General features: G+C 45.2%; 1 protein-coding gene across 1 annotated transcript in view; it reads left to right on the top strand.

The window, feature by feature from the left end:
• NFAM1 (NFAT activating protein with ITAM motif 1) overlaps positions 1-15,884 on the top strand; it is a 45,396-nt gene extending 29,512 nt beyond the window's left edge. The window contains exons 5-7 of the mRNA XM_038756855.1: positions 2,985-3,074; positions 14,435-14,521; positions 15,808-15,884. Of these exons, the coding sequence (XP_038612783.1) occupies positions 2,985-3,074; positions 14,435-14,521; positions 15,808-15,867 (237 nt within the window). The 3' untranslated portion in view covers positions 15,868-15,884. The remainder of the gene's footprint in view (positions 1-2,984; positions 3,075-14,434; positions 14,522-15,807) is intronic.
• Positions 15,885-17,341: the final 1,457 nt, after the last annotated feature.

Below are 17,341 nucleotides of genomic sequence, written 5' to 3'. Positions count from 1 at the left end.
ACTGTGAGCCCCACGTGGGACAACCTGATCACCTTGTAAACTCTCCAGTATCTAGAACGGTGCTTGGCACCTAGTAAGTGCTTAATAAATGCCATTATTATTATTATTATGTCTTTTTTTCTGTTTTTGCTGCCATGTCTACATTACTTCTGCTCAGTGCAGGTCATTTTTCCTTCAAAAAATTAATTTCCTGGCCTTAGCCAGATGGTGAAGGGGTTTGGGAAGGGAGGGGAGAGGGGAGAGACCCTAGCATGGAAGGAACATGCACCTAGGAGTTAGTGGCTCTGCCACTTGCCTGCTGTGTGATGCTGAGGCCAAGTCGCTTAACTTCTCTGTGCCTCAGTTCCCTCATCTACAAAATGGGGGTTCAATACCTGTTGTCCTTCCTCCTGCGACTGGGAGCCCCAGGTGGGACCCTGATGATCTTGTATTTACCCCAGCACTTAGTTCAGTCCTTGGCGCTTAACAAATATTGTAATTATTATTACTCTGTGCTAAGTGCCAGGATAGCTACAATACTGTCAGGTCAGACAGACACCGCTTCTGCCCCATGTAAGCCTCACTGTCTAAGGGGACATCAGGCCTCTATCCTAACAGAACTCTTCATCACATTCAATTTTATTTACTGCCTGTCTCCCCTTCCAAGGGCATTAGTGAGATATTAGCTGGTTAACGTTTCTGAAAATCCTAGAAAATGTCAGAGTCTCTTCACTCAGGGAGAAAATACCACAGAACAGACATAGCCTTTAAGTACTTTTATTTATTTAGTCCATTTTTAAAGCTACACCTTCCGCTTGAAAAAGCCACGGGGAGCAAGTGGGATAAAGGGGTGTTAATTAAACCAATTACAGCAAGTCGTATAGTGACAGTTATGCACAGAAATAAAAACAAGTGGCACAGAATAGTTTTGAAATAACGTTCTCCTACCCCCATCCCATAAGGGAGCCCAGGTTAAAAGGTGGGTTTACAATGCTCCCTGTGGATTGAAAGGAAGAGGATCTGTTCCATCAGAACAGAGAGGATATCCCAGGAATGTGAGCTCTCAGTGGAAAATTCCTTACCTCCAGGATCTTGATATGGGAATGGAGGAATGGAGCAGAGCTACACCAACTGATCTCAGCGGTCACCAGAGAGGAAACAGGGGGAAACAGAGGATCCCTAAGTTAGCCAGAGCACAAACCGGGCAGACTTGTGGAGGCAAAAATCGACACCTCGAATTGCAGATTGGGGGCTGATTAAGATTCTACGAATTACAGATTGGGGGCTGATTAAGATTCTGGAGGGCTGGGATCTCTTTGAGGTCTGACATTTCTATCATCATCAATCGTATTTATTGAGCGCTTACTGTGTGCATAGCACTGTTCTAAGCGCTTGGGAAGTACAAGTTGGCAACATATAGAGACATCCCTACCCAGCAGTGGGCTCACAGTCTAAAAATTTCTATGGCAGGCCTAGATGTGGGGGTCCTCTCAGGAAGGCCTGAGGTCCAGAACCTTCTTCTTTTTCAGTTTCAACCATTTCTGTGGTCCCTTTTTGCCAACCTTGGTGGGACTGTACCCCGACTCTGTCCCCAGGTCTTCCCAGATCCTACCTGCACCTCAGGCATGAAAAGCAGCGTGGCTTAGAGGATAGAGTACGGGTCTCGGAGTCAGAAGGACCTGGGTTCTAATCCCGGCTCTGCAGCGTGTCTGTTGTGTGACCTTGGACAAGTCACTTCACTTCAGTGGGCCTCAGTTACCTCATCTGAAAATTAGGGATTAAGACTGTGAGCCCCATGTGGGACAGGAACTGTGTCCAACCTGCTTAACTGTATCTAAAACAGTGCTTGGCATATAGTAAGCGCTTAACAAGTACCATAATTATTATTAGTTATTATTCCCACTTCCGGTCCCATCCTGATGGGCTGCCCAGGTGTGAGTCTTCCTGGCCGCTGCCGAGTTCCAGCCGAAAGGGTAGGTGGTTGAGAGAGCGAGTGACTGATTCATGTTCAGCCTACAGCCTGGAAATTCTTTCATTCAATCATATTTATTGAGCGCTTATTGTGTGCAGAGCACTGTACTAAGCGCTTATTTTAGTTTAATTTAATTTAGTTTAATTTAATTTAAATGTAATTTTAAATTTAATTTAATTTAATTTAGTTTAATTTAAAATTCCACCAGGTTCGTTCATTCATTCATTCAATCGTACTTATTGAGGGCTTACTGTGTGCAGAGCACTGTACTAAATGCTTGGGAAGTAAAAGTTGGCGACATATAGAGACGGTCCCTACCTAACAGCGGGCTCAATAAATACGGTAAGCGCTCAATAAATACGATTGATTGATTAGGAGGCGGCAAGGCGATTGCTTTAAAGCCGATGGCGAGGAGTTTCTGTTTGAAGCAGAGGTGGATGGGTAACCACTGGAGGTTCTTGAAGAGAGGGGAAATGTGGCCTGAACATATTTGTAAAAAAATTATCCGGGCGGCAGAGTGAAGTATGGACTTGAGTGGGGATATATAAATATATATTTGTACAGATTTATTACTCTATTTTACTTGTACATATTTACTATTCTATTAATTTTGTTAATGATGTGCATTTAGCTTTAATTCTATTTGTTCTGACAACTTTGACACCTCTCTACATGTTTTGTTTTGTTGTCTGTCTCCCCCTTCTAGACTGTGAGCCCGTTCTTGGGTAGGGACCGTCTCTATATGTTGCCAACTTGTACTTCCCAAGCTCTTAGTACAGTGCTCTGCACACAGTAAGCGCTCAATAAATACGATTGAATGAATGAATGAATGAGAGAAGAGAGTCAGGAAGGTCAGCCAGGAGGCTGATCCACTAATCAAAGCGAGATAGGATAAATTCTTGGATGGACACGGTAGCAGTTTGGATGGAGAGGAAAGGGCGGCGGATTTTAGCGATGTTCATTTTTCTCCTTGTGCTTCGATTTAGGGATCTGATCACCAAACCCATGCCGTCCTTTCTTCTCCCCAAATCAGGTGTTGCCTTTGAGGAAGCTCCTCTCTCGGAAGGACCCAGTTCAAGAGACGGGAATCCAAGAGCCAGCTCGTTCCGGATCTGTTTACACCGTGAGTCACTCTGGCTTAGGTCTCTTTCGCTGGGCACCAGCCCTGTATTCTTTACATCTTCTATGTTGCCAACTTGTACTTCCCAAGCGCTTAGTGCAGTGCTCTGCACACAGTAAGCGCTCAATAAATACGATTGATTGATTGATTGATCTTCTTCAGCCCTCTAACCTTCCACCGGGGAGCAGGCAGGGTGGGCACTGACAGACCTCTTGTAGACTGACAAGGAGAGGCGGGGGAAGTCATATGGGTAATAATAATAATAATAATGTTATTTGTTAAGCACTTACTAGTTGCCTAGCCCTGTCCTAAGTACTGGGGTAGATACAAGGTAATCAGGTTACATATTCATTACTCTATTTATTTATTTATTTATTTTACTTGTACATATCTATCCTATTTATTTTATTTTGTTGGTATGTTTGGTTTTGTTCTCTGTCTCCCCCTTTTAGACTGTGAGCCCACTGTTGGGTAGGGACTGTCTCTATGTGTTGCCAATTTGTACTTCCCAAGCGCTTAGTACAGTGCTCTGCACATAGTAAGCGCTCAATAAATACAATTGATGATGATGAAGTGACTTGCCCAAAGTCACACAGCAGACAGGTGTCGGAGCCGGGATTAGAATCCACAACCCCTACCTCCCGAGCCCTTGTTTTTTCCATGGAGCCACGCTGCTTCTCATGGATCAGCTAGGCACACCGTGGAATGTGATGACACCAAGGGCGCAATTTAGCAGAAGGCCACGGGATTTTGGGGGATCCTAGAGTGTTTCCTGTAAGGGAGAGCTGTGAGCCCCCTACTTGCCCAGGGGCCCTATGCCCCCCATTCTCAAGCCACCGGGAAGTCTGGAACAGCTTCTGAATCACGGCCGAGAAAGGGTTGGCACCACAGAGAAGCAGCGTGGAAAGAGCCCAGGCTTTGGAATCAGAGGTCATGGGTTCAAATCCCGGCTCCACCACTTGTCAGCTGGGTGACTTTGGGCAAGTCACTTCACTTCTCTGTGCCTCAGTTCCCTCATCTGTAAAATGGGGATTAAGACTGAGAGCCCCCCGTGGGACAACCTGAACACCTTGCAACCTCCCCAGCGCTTAGAACAGTGCTTTGCACATAGTAAGCGCTTAATAAGCACCATTATTATTATGGGGACAAAAAGCCCCCAGAAAACCAGCCAGTACCATACTGGCACAACTGGTTAGGGGATTGGGCAAAATGGGACCGAAACTGCCCTGTACTAACTGGATAACTGCCCCCCTTCCCCCAGGAGTAGAGCGGGTGCAGGACTGCTCTATGGAAATCTAAGAGCTTAGTACAGTGCTGAGCGCTTAGTACACTGCTTTGCATACAGTAAGCCCTCAATAAATACAATTGAATGAATGAGTGAATATGGCATTTGTCTGTGGAGAACGATTAAACAGCATCTTCCCCTGCTGTGGGATCTTGGGCAAGTCACCTGACCTCTCTGGACCTTGTTTCCCCCATTTGTAAAACAGTGATAAAATAGACTGTGAGCCTAATAATAATAATAATGGTAGTTTTTGTTAAGCGCTTACTATGTGCCAAGCACTGTTCTAAGTGCTGGGGTAAATACAAGATAATCAGGTTGTCCCACGTGGGGCTCACAGTCTTAATCCCCATTTTACAGATCAATCAATCAATCAATCAATCGTATTTATTGAGTGCTTACTCTGTGCAGAGCACTGTACTAAGCGCTTGGGAAGTACAAGTTGGCAACATATAGAGACTGTCCCTACCCAACAGTGGGCTCACAGTCTAAAAGGGGGAGGCAGAGAACAAAACCAAACATACTAACAAAATAAAATAAATAGAATAGATATGTACAAGTAAAATAAATAAATAGAGTAATAAATATGTACAAACATATATGCATGTGCTGTGGGGAAGGGAAGGAGGTAAGATGGGGGGGACAGATGAAGTAACTGAGGCACAGAGAAGTTAAGTGACTTGCCCAAAGTCACACAGCTAAGTGGCGGAGGTGGGATTAGAACCCATGACCTCAGACTCCCAATCCCGGGCTCTTTCCATTAAACCACGCTGCTGTAATAATAATAATGATGATAATGCAGTTATTAAGTACTCACTAAGAGATACTTGATGGGGTAGATACAAAGTGATGAGATTGGACACAATCCCTGTCCCACATGGGGCTGGGTTCTAATCCTGACTAAGCTGCTTGGCTGCTGTCTGATTTGGGCAAATCACTTAACTTCTCTGAGCCTCAGTTTCCTCATCTGTTAAATAGGGATCAATATTTATTCTCCCTCCCCCTTAGACTGTGAACTTCACTTGGAATAAGGCCTGTGTCTGACCTGATTGTCTTTTATCTACCCGGGTGTTTAGTACATTGCTTGGCACATACTAAACAAATACCTCTATTATTATTATGATAACGGGGTTCACACTCTACCATATCCCCATTTTACAGTTGAGGAAACTGAGGCCCAGAGAAGTCGAGGGAGTTGTCCACGGTAACACAGTGGGGAAGTAGCAGGGCTAGGATTAGAACTCAGATCTCCTGATTCCCAGGCTTGTGTCCTTTCCACTGGGCCACACTACCTCTTAAATCACATGCACGGATTTATTGCCCAGGAAACATTTTTGCTATCTCCCCCTCGTTCCTCTCTCCATCCCCCCATCTTACCTCATTCCCTGCCCCACAGCACCTGTATATATGTATATATGTTTGTACATATTTATTACTCTATTTATTTATTTATTTATTTTATTTGTACATATCTATTTTATTTATTTTATTTTGTTAGTATGTTTGGTTTGTTCTCTGTCTCCCCCTTTTAGACTGTGAGCCCACTGTTGGGTAGGGACTGTCTCTATATGTTGCCAATTTGTACTTCCCAAGCGCTTAGTACAGTGCTCTGCATATAGTAAGCGCTCAATAAATACGATTGATGATGCTGCTGATGCTATTGTGTAGGCGGGGCCGTGGAAAAGCCTTAATCATCTGTACAAACGTGCGTATTCCTGTCTTCTCCTCACCCCAAACTTTTACCAGAGGGCTAAAGATTCAACCATCCTTCCCACACTTACCAGTCACAGTAGCAAAGCATTTTACATACACAGCCATTTTTCTTTAAGGAGTGCTCCGATTTCTTTCATGCCTGGTGGGCTTATGCTAATTTGTGTGCCTGTCTTAGAGGATAAGGAAGTGATGTTTTGAGGGATGGAGAAAAGAAAAAGGAGGAGAACCCATCAGTATTATTATTATTATCTTCATCATTATTATTATTATGTAATTACCTCAGCTCTTAGTGCAGTTCTTGGCATATAGGAAGTACTTGACATATACCACTATTATTATTACTATTTTTGATAAAGTGCTTTCTGTATACCAAACCCCGTTCTAAACGCTGTGGTAGAGACGAGTTAAGTTGGATACAGTCCCTGTAGCACATCATCATCACCATCAATCGTATTTATTGAGCGCTTACTGTGTGCAGAGCACTGTACTAAGCGCTTGGGAAGTACAAGTTGGCAACATATAGAGCACATGGGGCTCACAATCTAAGTAGGAGGAAGAACAGGTATTGAATCCCCATTTTACAGTTGAGGAAACAGAGGCACAGGAAAGCCAAGTGACTTGCCCCAGTTCACGTAGCAGGTAAGTGTCAGAGTTGGGATTAGATCCCGTCCTCTGACTCTTACGGCTGGACTTTTCCCGTAGGTCACACCGCTTCCCAAATATGCCCTGGCTGTGACTTTTTCCCAGCTCACGGTAAAGAAACAGGAGCAACTAACTATTTCCCTGCTCCCGATTCCTCAGTGGGTGGTGTTTTACTAATCCAAGAGGAAGCTCATTCTTTGATAATGGCCCTAGCAGGAGACTGGTATGAAAGGTAGTGAAAAGAGAGATTGAGATGAGGTGACAGCATGAAACAAAAACCAAGGAAAAATGAGGCCTCCACAGGAGTGTGAGTACCCACACAGTCATTTATCGAGTGGTTACTGTGTGCAGAGCACTGTAAAAATAATGATGGCATTTATTAAGCGCTTACTATGTGTAAAGCACTGTTCTAAGTGCTGAATAATAATGGCATTTATTAAGCGCTTATTATGTGCAAAGCACTGGGGAGGTTACAAGGTGATCAGGTTGTCCCACTGGGGGCTCACAGTCTTAATCCTCATTTTCCAGATGAGGTCACTGAGGCCCAGAGAAGTGACTTGCCCAAAGTCACACAGCTGACAATTGGCAGAGCCGAGATTTGAACCCATGACCTCTGACACCAAAGCCCGGGCTCTTTCCACTGAGCCATGCTGCTTCTCTGTATTAAGTGCTAGGGAGAGTACAATACAACAATAAACAGACACATTCCCTGCCCACAACGATCTTAGAGGTCAGAGGGGAAGACAGATATTAATATAAATAAATAAATGACAGATATGGACATAAGGGATGTGGGGGCTGGGATGGGGGAGGAATAAAGGGAACAAGTCAGGATGACGCAGAAGGGAATGGAAAAAGAGGAAAGAAGGGCTTAGTCAGGGAAGCACTCTTGGAGGAGAAGTGCCTTCAATAAGGGTTTGAAGGGAGGGAGAGTAATTGTCAGTTAATTGTCTGTCAAAGCAGCATGGCGTAGTGTACAGAGAACCGTCTTGGAAGTCGGAAGATCATGGGCTCTACTCCAGGCTCCACCACTTGTCTGCTGTGTGACCTTAGGCAAGTCACTTTGCTTCTCTGTGCCTCAGTTACCTCATCTGTAAAATGGGAATTGAGACTGTGAGCCCCATGTGAGCAGAGCAACCTGATTTGCTAGTAATTACCGTAGCGCTTAGTACACTGCCGGGTACATAGTAAATGCTTAACAAATGCCGTAATAATAATAATAATTATTATTCAGTCAGTCAGTCAGTCAGTCCTATTGATTGAGCGCTTACTGTGTGCAGAGCACCGTATTAAGTGCTTGGGAAGTACAAGTCGGCAACATATAGAGACGGTCCCTACCCAACAATGGGCTCACAGTCTAGAAGAAGGAGACAGACAACAAAACGAAACATGTAGACAGGTGTCAAAATCGTCAGAACAAATAGAATTAAAGCTATTTGCACATCATTAACAAAATAAAAAGTAAAATAAATAGAGTAATACATTTGTACAAATATATATACAGGTGCTGTGGGGAGGGGAAGGAGGTAGGGTGGGGGGGATGGGAAGGAGGAGAGGAAAAAGGGGGCTCAGTGTGGGAAGGCCTCCTGGAGGAGGTGAGCTCTCAGTAGGGCCTTGAAGGGAGGAAGAGAGCTAGCTTGGCGGATGGGCAGAGGGAGGGCATTCCAGGCCAGGGGAAGGACGTGGGCCGGGGGTCGACAGCGGGACAGGAGAGAACGAGGTACATTGAAGTATTATATGACAATTATCTGTCAGATATGACACTACGGGTTAGGCCAGTGGTCCAACCAAGCTCAGATTCTCTAGCTGTCGACGGAACCCAGGGATGTCCAGAAGAACCGTGCGGTGACTGCCCTTATGGACAACCTGTCCTCTCCATCAGGGATGTACCATCTTCAGCTCCAACCTGTCAGCCCACTAATCCATTGTGGGCCCAACCACAGTCCATCAGAATAGCTAAGCCTCTGCTCACCACCCTACTAGGATTAAGGGAATGCTTTTCCAGCCTCCCAGTCTGAGGGAATCGGGAGACCATTTTCAAAACAGCCATCCATTAAGGAATCCGTTTTAAAGAACAGGCCAAAAGGTTGAGGCGAGCCAGTGGCGACATGGGCCCTCTCCGTGTCTAACAGAGACTAATTCCCATGAGAACTTCTGCTGGGAAGAGGTCTAAGGAACTGGGTGCCCCTCTCCTCCAGCATCCTTGAGGACGGGGCCGGTTTCCGACGGTAAGCAAGAGAAACAGACGTCCAAGGGCACTTTGTCAAGAGGGGGGCAGGGGTTGAAATTTGAATGCACATCCCCTCCTTCTGCCTGAGTTGGAAATGATGCCTTTGTTAACGGGGACGTTGTGAAGAAAAAGCGGGGTAGGGGGTGGGGAGGGTGGGGACCCCCCTGGAGAAATGGTCTAGTTTGGGTAGAACAAGCCACACTTCTGTAAAACGGCATGTGTGGCATCATCCGGAACAGGAAGGGATGGCAAATATTTTCTGGCCTCACGGTGGCCAAAGGCCTGAAGCCAGCCGTGCCTAATGGCCACTTGTCAGCTGTGTGACTTTGGGCAAGTCACTTAACTTCTCCGTGCCTCAGCTACCTCATCTGTAAAATGGGGATTAATAGTGTGAGCCCCCCGTGGGACAACCTGATCACCTTGTAACCTCCCCAGCGCTTAGAACAGTGCTTTGCACATAGTAAGCACTTAATAAATGCCATCATTATTATTGTTATCAACGGGGTATTTGAAAGCTTTTTTGGCCTGAGCCCTGCTTCCAAGAGGCACCGAGCTTGAGGTTCATTGATTCACTGAATCATATTTATTGAGCGCTTACTGTTTGCAAAGCTCTGTACTAAGCGCTTAGGAGAGTACAGTAGAACAATAAACAGACACATTCCCTGCCTATAACAAGCTTACATGTCTAGAGGGCTGGTCCAGCGGAAGCAGTGTGGCCTGGTGGAAAAAGCCCAGGCCTGGGAATCAGAAGGATCTGGGTTCTAATCCTGACTCCACCACTTGTCTGCTGTGTGACCTCGGGCAAGTCACTTCACTCTTCTCTGCCTCAGTTACCTCATCTGTAAAATGGGGATTAAAAGTGTGAGCCCCTCGTGGGACAACCTGATTACCCTGTATCTACCCCAGTGCTTAGAACAGTGCTTGACACATATTAAGAGCTTAACAAATACTATAATTATTATTATTATTATAGCTGTAATTTATTTATTTGTTTATCTATTTATTTAATTAATGCCTGTCTGCCCCTCTAGACTATGAGCTCATTGTGGGCAGGAATGTGTCTATTTGTTGTAAAATGGGGATGCTGTGGGCCCCAGGTGGGCAGGGACTGTGTCCAACCCGATTAGCTTGTATCTACTCCCGTGCTTAGTACAGTGCCTGGCACGTAGTAAGCGCTTAACGAATACCACAAGTAATCGAAGCCCTCTTAGCTATGAAGCGATGACAGCCCTAATGACGATGGAGGGTGACCTTTTTCAGTCCACTGGACTCACCCTCAAGCCAGATCCCCAGCGCCTATTAGAGGGATTAATGTCTCTAACCGTTATCTGAAAAATAGGCCTAACGAGACTCCGGGCCGCGTGGATGAAAGATATGGAGATGAGAACATTATCCTTGAGGGGGTTTCTTCAGTGCTAATGGAGGCTTGACTCCCTTCAGGGGCGATGTTCATTTCAAGCATCTCGTCGCTTCCCTTCCTTTCCCAAAGCCCGCACATCTTCCCATCTTTCTCTTCATCCCGTCCTCCAAGTTGCCCTTTGACCTCGCCCCCATCCCTTTCATTTGTCTGACATCCTGCCTTTGTTCTAAGGATTTCCTAAGCGCTCGGTGTTTTTATTACATAGGCTTAGGGTCTCGCTTTCTCTCCGACTCTCCGTCTCCTCAGCCTCTTTCCGTTTTCTATTAACACCCCCCCGTCCCTCCAGGCTGCTTCAGCAACTCCTGCTTTCTTGTTGCCAGAGAAACAGCCTTCTTGACAACCTGCTGTCATCCGGGAGACAGGCTTGGAAAAGTCTCGATGACGTAGGATCTCTCAACTCCAACAGATCTGGGCCACTGCTAAATCAACACTAATGAGGATGGCATTAATGAGTTACATCCCTGCTTATGTTCTGTTTAAGCCAGAGTGACTGAGCAGGTGAAGTGTCTGAAAGCCTGAAAGGGCTCAGGGCCTGATCATTTTAATGACTTGTAAATAATAATAATAATAATGGTATTTGTTTAGTGCTTACTATGTGCCAAGCACTGTTCTAAGCACTGGGGGGCTACAAGGTTATCATCATCATCATCATCAGTCGTATTTATTGAGTGCTTACTATGTGCAGAGCACTGTACTAAGCGCTTGGGAAGTACAAATTGGCAACACATAGAGACAGTCCCTACCCAACAGTGGGCTCACAGTCTAAAAGGGGGAGACAGAGAACAAAACCAAACATACCAACAAAATAAAATAAATAGGATAGATATGTACAAGTAAAATAAATAAAAAAATAAATAGAGTAATAAATATGTACAACCATATATACATATATACAGGTGCTGTGGGGAAGGGAAGGAGGTAAGATGTGGGGATGGAGAGGGGGACGAGGAGGAGAGGAAGGAAAGGGCTCAGTGTGGGAAGGCCTCCTGGAGGAGGTGAGCTCTCAGCAGGGCCTTGAAGGGAGGAAGAGAGCTAGCTTGGCGGATGGGCTGAGGGAGGGCATTCCAGGTTATCAAGGTTGTCCCACGTGGGGCTCACAGTCTTAATCCCCATTTCATTTATTCATTCATTCATTCATTCAATCATATTTATTGAGCACTTACTCTATGCAGAGCACTGTATTAAGCGCTTGGGAAGTACAAGTTTGTTCATTCAATCGTATTTATTGAGCACTTACTGTGTGCAGAGCACTGGACTAAGCACTTGGGAAGTACAAGTTGGCAACATATAGAGATGGACCCTACCCAACAACGGGCTCACAGTCTAGAAGATGAGGGAATTCAGGTCCAGGGAAGTTAAGTGACTTGCCCAAAGTCACACAGCTGACAAGTGGCGGAGCCAGGATAGAATCCACGACCTCCGACTCCCAAGCCCAGGCTCTTTCCACTGTGCCACGCTGCTTCTCTACAAACTTAACAGAAAAACCCTAAACACTCACCACGCTATCCGAGGATAGTTTTCCAGGTCCCTTTTCTCTGTGCTCACCAGAAAAGGGGACCCGAATTAGTAGAATCAATCAATCAATCGTATTAATTGAGCGCTTACTGTGTTCAGAGCACTCTACTAAGTGCTTGGGAGAGTACAATATAATAGTAGGATAAACAATAATATAGTATAATGGTAATGGTACTTGTTAAGGACTTCCTATGTGCCAAGCACCTCTCTAAGCACAGCACTGTACTAAGCGCTTGGGAGAGCACAATAAACAGGCACATTCCCTGCCCACAACAAGCTTACAGTCTAGAGGTTGAGTTTAGGGGTTCCCACCTGAGTCAAGTTCAAGGGACTTCCTGGGGAGGTCCTAGAATGGATTTAGCCTCCCAAAGCTTTTTGGGACTGGAGCCTACCTGGGACCAGATAACAGAGAAGCGCAGCGTAGCTCAGTGGAAAAGAGCACGGACTTTGGAGTCAGAGGTCATGGGTTCAAATCCCGGCTCTGCCAATTGTCAGCTGTGTGACTTTGGGCAAGTCACTTCACTTCTCTGGGCCTCCGTTACCTCATCTGTAAAATGGGGATGAAGATTGTGAGCCCCCCGTGGGACAACCTGATCACGTTGTAACCTCCCCAGCGCTTAGAACAGTGCTTTGCACATAGTAAGTGCTTAATACATGCCATTATTATATCTATCCCACCAATTTAGCACTTAACAAGTACCATAATAATTATTATTGATTATTACTGGACAGGGAACCAATGTCACTCGGTCTAGAGTAATCCTACCTGGATTTGGAGGTGAGGGTGGTGATAGGCTATGCTTTGTGACTACAGTGCTCTGCACACAGTAAGCGCTCAATAAATATGATTGAATGAATACGCTAACCTTCTCACCGTACCTCGATCTTGTCTGTCTCGCTGCCGACCTCTCGCCCACATCCTACCTCCGGCCTGGGATGCCCTCCCTCCTCATATCAGACGGACGATTGCTCTCTCCCATTTCAAAACCTTATTGAAGACCCACCTCCTCCAAGAAGCCTTCCCTGTCTAAGCCCTTCTCTCTTCCCACTCCTGCTCTGCTCTGCTCTCACTTGCTCCTTCATTCATCCTCCCTCCGATCCCCACAACACTTATGTATAGATCTATATATAGAGAAGCAGCATGGCTTAGTGGAAAGAGCACGGGTTTGGGAGTCAGAGGTCATGGGTTCTAATCCCTTGTCTGCCCTGTGACCTTGGGCAAGTCACTTCACTTCTCTGTGCCTCAGTTACCTCATCTGTAAAATGGGGACTAAAAGTGTGAGCCCCACATGGGACAACCTGATTACCCTGTATCTACCCCAGCGCTTAGAACAGTTCTTGGCACATATTAAGTGCTTAACAAATACCATAATTATTATTATTATTATAACTGTAATTTATTAATTTATTTATTATCTATTTATTTAGAGGGGCCTGTCTGCCCCTCTAGACTGTGAGCTCGTTGTGGGCAGGAATGTGTCTATTTGCTGTTATATTGTACTCTCCCAAGCATTTAGTACAGTGCTTTGCATACAGTGCTAATTGTCAGCTGTGTGACTTTGGGCAATCAATCAATCAATCATATTTATTGAGCACTTACTGTGTGCAGAGCACTGTACTAAGCACTTGGGAAGTACAAGTTGGTGACATATAGAGACGGTCCTTACCCAACAGTGGGCTCACAGTCTAGAAGGGGGCAAGTCACTTAACTTCCCTGTGCCTCAGTTACCTCATCGGTAAAATGGGGATTAAGACTGTGAGCCCCCCGTGGGACCACCTGATCATCTTATAACCTCCCCAGTGCTTAATAAATGCCATCATTATTATTGTTATCATTATTCAGCAAGCGCTCAATAAATACGATTGAATGAACAAATGGTAGGCAAGTGGAAGACAGTTTATGCTCAGAAGCTCCATGCTCACTCAGACCCAAAATGTATTGAAAAAACTGGGCTAAAGTCCAATGCCATGCACTACAAAATGACTATATATATATATATATATATGTATATATGCTTGTACATATTTATTACTCTATTTATTTATTTATTTATTTATTTTACTTGTACATATCTATTCTATTTATTTTATTTTGTTAGTATGTTTGGTTTTGTTCTCCGTCTCCCCCTTTTAGACTGTCAGCCCACTGTTGGGTAGGGACTGTCTCTATATGTTGCCAACTTGGACTTCCCAAGCGCTTAGTACAGAGCTCTGCACACAGTAAGCGCTCAATAAATACGATTGATGATGATGATGACTAGTTTCTTGACAAGCATGATTAATTTTGACAGTTCTTCAAGGGAATGGTGGAGATGGAGACTAGAAGGGGACCCAGGACTGACAGGACTCCCCCTTCTAGACTGTGAGCCCGTTGTTGGGTAGGGACCGTCTCTATATGTTGCCGACTTGTACTTCCCAAGCGCTTAGTACAGTGCTCTGCACACAGTAAGCTCTCAATTGAATGAATTGAGTGAATGAACGAATGAAAGAATGAATAGGCCGGTTCCGCTTGTACTGATTATACATTGATGTTGTTCCTGATCTTTTCCTTCCCCGTCCAGTCTCTGGAGCACATTCAGCCGGAAGTTTATTCTATCATTGAGCAAGACCCTAGTAGTCCACTACAGGAGTGTGGCCACCTGCCTCAGGTAAAGTAGCCCGAAGCTGGCCAGCCGCTGACTCTCTCTTCGGTCTTCCTCCTTTCTCTCTCTTCTCACTTCTCTCTCTCACTTCTCTCTTCCTCCCTTCAAGGCCCTACTGAGAGCTCACCTCCTCCAGGAGGCCTTCCCAGACTGAGCCCCTTCCTTCCTCTCCCCCTCGTCCCCCTCTCCATCCCCCCATCTTCCCTCCTTCCCCTCCCCACAGCACCTGTATATATGTATATATGTTTGTACATATTTATTACTCTATTTATTTATTTATTTGTTTATTTTATTTATACATATCTATTCTATTTATTTTATTTTGTTAGTATGTTTGGTTTTGTTCTCTGTCTCCCCCTTTTAGACTGTGAGCCCACTGTTGGGTAGGGACTGTCTCTCTATGTTGCCAATTTGTACTTCCCAAGCGCTTAGTACAGTGCTCTGCACATAGTAAGCGCTCAATAAATACGACTGATGATGATGATGATGATGATTCACTCATTCATTCGATCGTATTTATTGAGCGCTTACTGTATTCATTCATTCATTCAATCATATTGAGCGCTTACTGTGTGCAGAGTACTGTACTAAGCGCTTGGGAAGTACAAGTTGGCAACATGTAGTGACGGTCCCTACTCAACAATGGGCTCACAGTCTAGTCTGTACTGTATGCACAGAGCACTGTCCTAAACACTTGGAAAGTACAATTCAGCAATAAAGAGAGACACTCCCTGTCCACAATGGGCTCACAGTCTGTTATAATAATAATAATAATGATGACATTTATTAAGTGCTTACTATGTGCAAAGCATTCATTCATTCATTCATTCAATCATATTTATTGAGCGCTTACTATGTGCAGAGCACTCTACTAAGCGCTTGGGAATCAATCAATCAATCAATCGTATTTACTGAGCACTCACTGTGTGCAGAGCACTGTACTAGGCGCTTGGGAAGTACAAGTTGGCAACATATAGAGACGGTCCCTACCCAAGGCACAGTTCTAAGTGCTGGGGAGGTTACAAGGTCATCAGGTTGTCCCACGTGGGGCTCACAGTCTTAATCCCCATTTTACAGATGAGGTAACTGAGGCACAGGGAAGTGAAGTGACTTGCCCAAAGTCACACAGCTGACAATTGGCGGAGCAGAGTGTGTGGGCTGGCTAATTATAATCTCCCAAGCACTTGGTACAGTGCTCTGCACACAGTAAGCGCTCAATAAATATATTTATGGGCAATGTTTATAGTTAGCGTTCACTTTCTTATGTGGTTTTTTTTTTGTTCATTCTACAGGAACAGCAGCTGAAAGTGGAAGCAGACTTGGAGTGTAATTCCGTCTATGAAAATTTCTGATGAATAAATGCTGATTGACTTAGTCTAAGCATCTCTGCACATAGTAAGCGCTCAATAAATGCGATTGATGATCTCTGCTGCAAAAGAAGCAGGCACGGGAAGCAGTGCAGCCTAATGGCTAGAGCCCAGGCCTGGGAGCCAGAGGACCTGGGTTCTAATCCCGGCTCCGCCTCTTGACCGCTGAGTGATCTTGGGCAAGTTCGCTTCATGTCTCCGTGCCTTGGTTTCTTCAACTGACAAATAATAATAATAATGTTGGTATTTGTTAAGCGCTTACTATGAGCCAAGCACTGTTCTAAGTGCTGGGGTAGATACAAGGTAATTAGGTTGTCCCACGTGGGGCTTACCATCTTAATCCCCATTTTACAGATGAGGTAAATGAGGCACAGGGAAGTTAGGTGACTTGCCCAAAGTCGCACATCTGACAAGCAGCGGAGCCGGGATTAGAACCCAGGTTCTAATGCCGATTGTGTTGCCGACTTGTACTTCCCAAGCGCTTAGTACAGTGCTCTGCACACAGTAAGCGCTCAATAAATATGATTGAATGAATGCATGAACCCGTGACCTCTGACTCTCAAGCCTGGGCTCTTTCCACTAAGCCACACTGCTTCAACACCTGTTCTCCCTCCTACTTAGATTGTGACCTCGTGTGGGACATCATCAATCATCACCAATCGTATTTATTGAGCGCTTACTATGTGTAGAGCACTGTACTAAGCGCTTGGGAAGTACAAATTGGCAACATATAGAGACAGTCCCTACCCAACAGTGGGCACTGAATATGGTCTTATTGACTAGTGTCTATCCCAGCACACTAAACACTGCTTGACAAACAGTAAGCACTTAACAAATACCTTAAAAACAGACAAAAACAAACAAAAAAAGGGCAGTGTCTTTCTTCGCTGCCCCATGAGCAGCAGCCTTCCAATTTAATAATAATAATGATGGTATTTGTTCATCACTTACTATGTGCCAGGCACTGTACTAAGCGCTGGGGTGGAGACAAGCAAATCAAGTTGGACACAACCCTCGTCCCGCGTAGGGCTCGCGGTCTCAGACTCCCATTTTACAGAGGAGGTAACTGAGGCACAGGGAAGTGAAGTGACTTGCCGGAGGTCACAGGGCAGACAAGCGGCAGAGCCAGGATTAGAACCCAGGCCCTTCTGAATCCCGGGCCCGTGCTCCATCCACTATACCAGCCTGCTTCTCAATTTCTGTTTTTATCATCATCATCAATCGTATTTATTGAGCGCTGACTGTGTGCAGAGCACTGTACTAAGTGCTTGGGAAGTACAAGTTGGCAACATATACAGTTCCTACCCAATTTTTAAGCTGTTCCTGGCTAGCTGAAAGGGTCCTGGAGAGTTTCACAGTCATTAGGTAGGTGGATTTTAATTCAAGTGGTGCAAGTAAAATGACCTCAACTTCCTTTACCGCCCTCCCCACTCCCAACCCCTAGATTGTTTCTCTCTCT

The sequence above is a fragment of the Tachyglossus aculeatus genome, chromosome 14 (assembly GCF_015852505.1).
Source record: "Tachyglossus aculeatus isolate mTacAcu1 chromosome 14, mTacAcu1.pri, whole genome shotgun sequence".
In the NCBI taxonomy this organism is placed as follows: Eukaryota; Metazoa; Chordata; class Mammalia; order Monotremata; family Tachyglossidae; genus Tachyglossus; species Tachyglossus aculeatus.
Note: the sequence above shows the minus strand (reverse complement) of the source record. Positions and strands in the feature narration are given on the sequence as shown.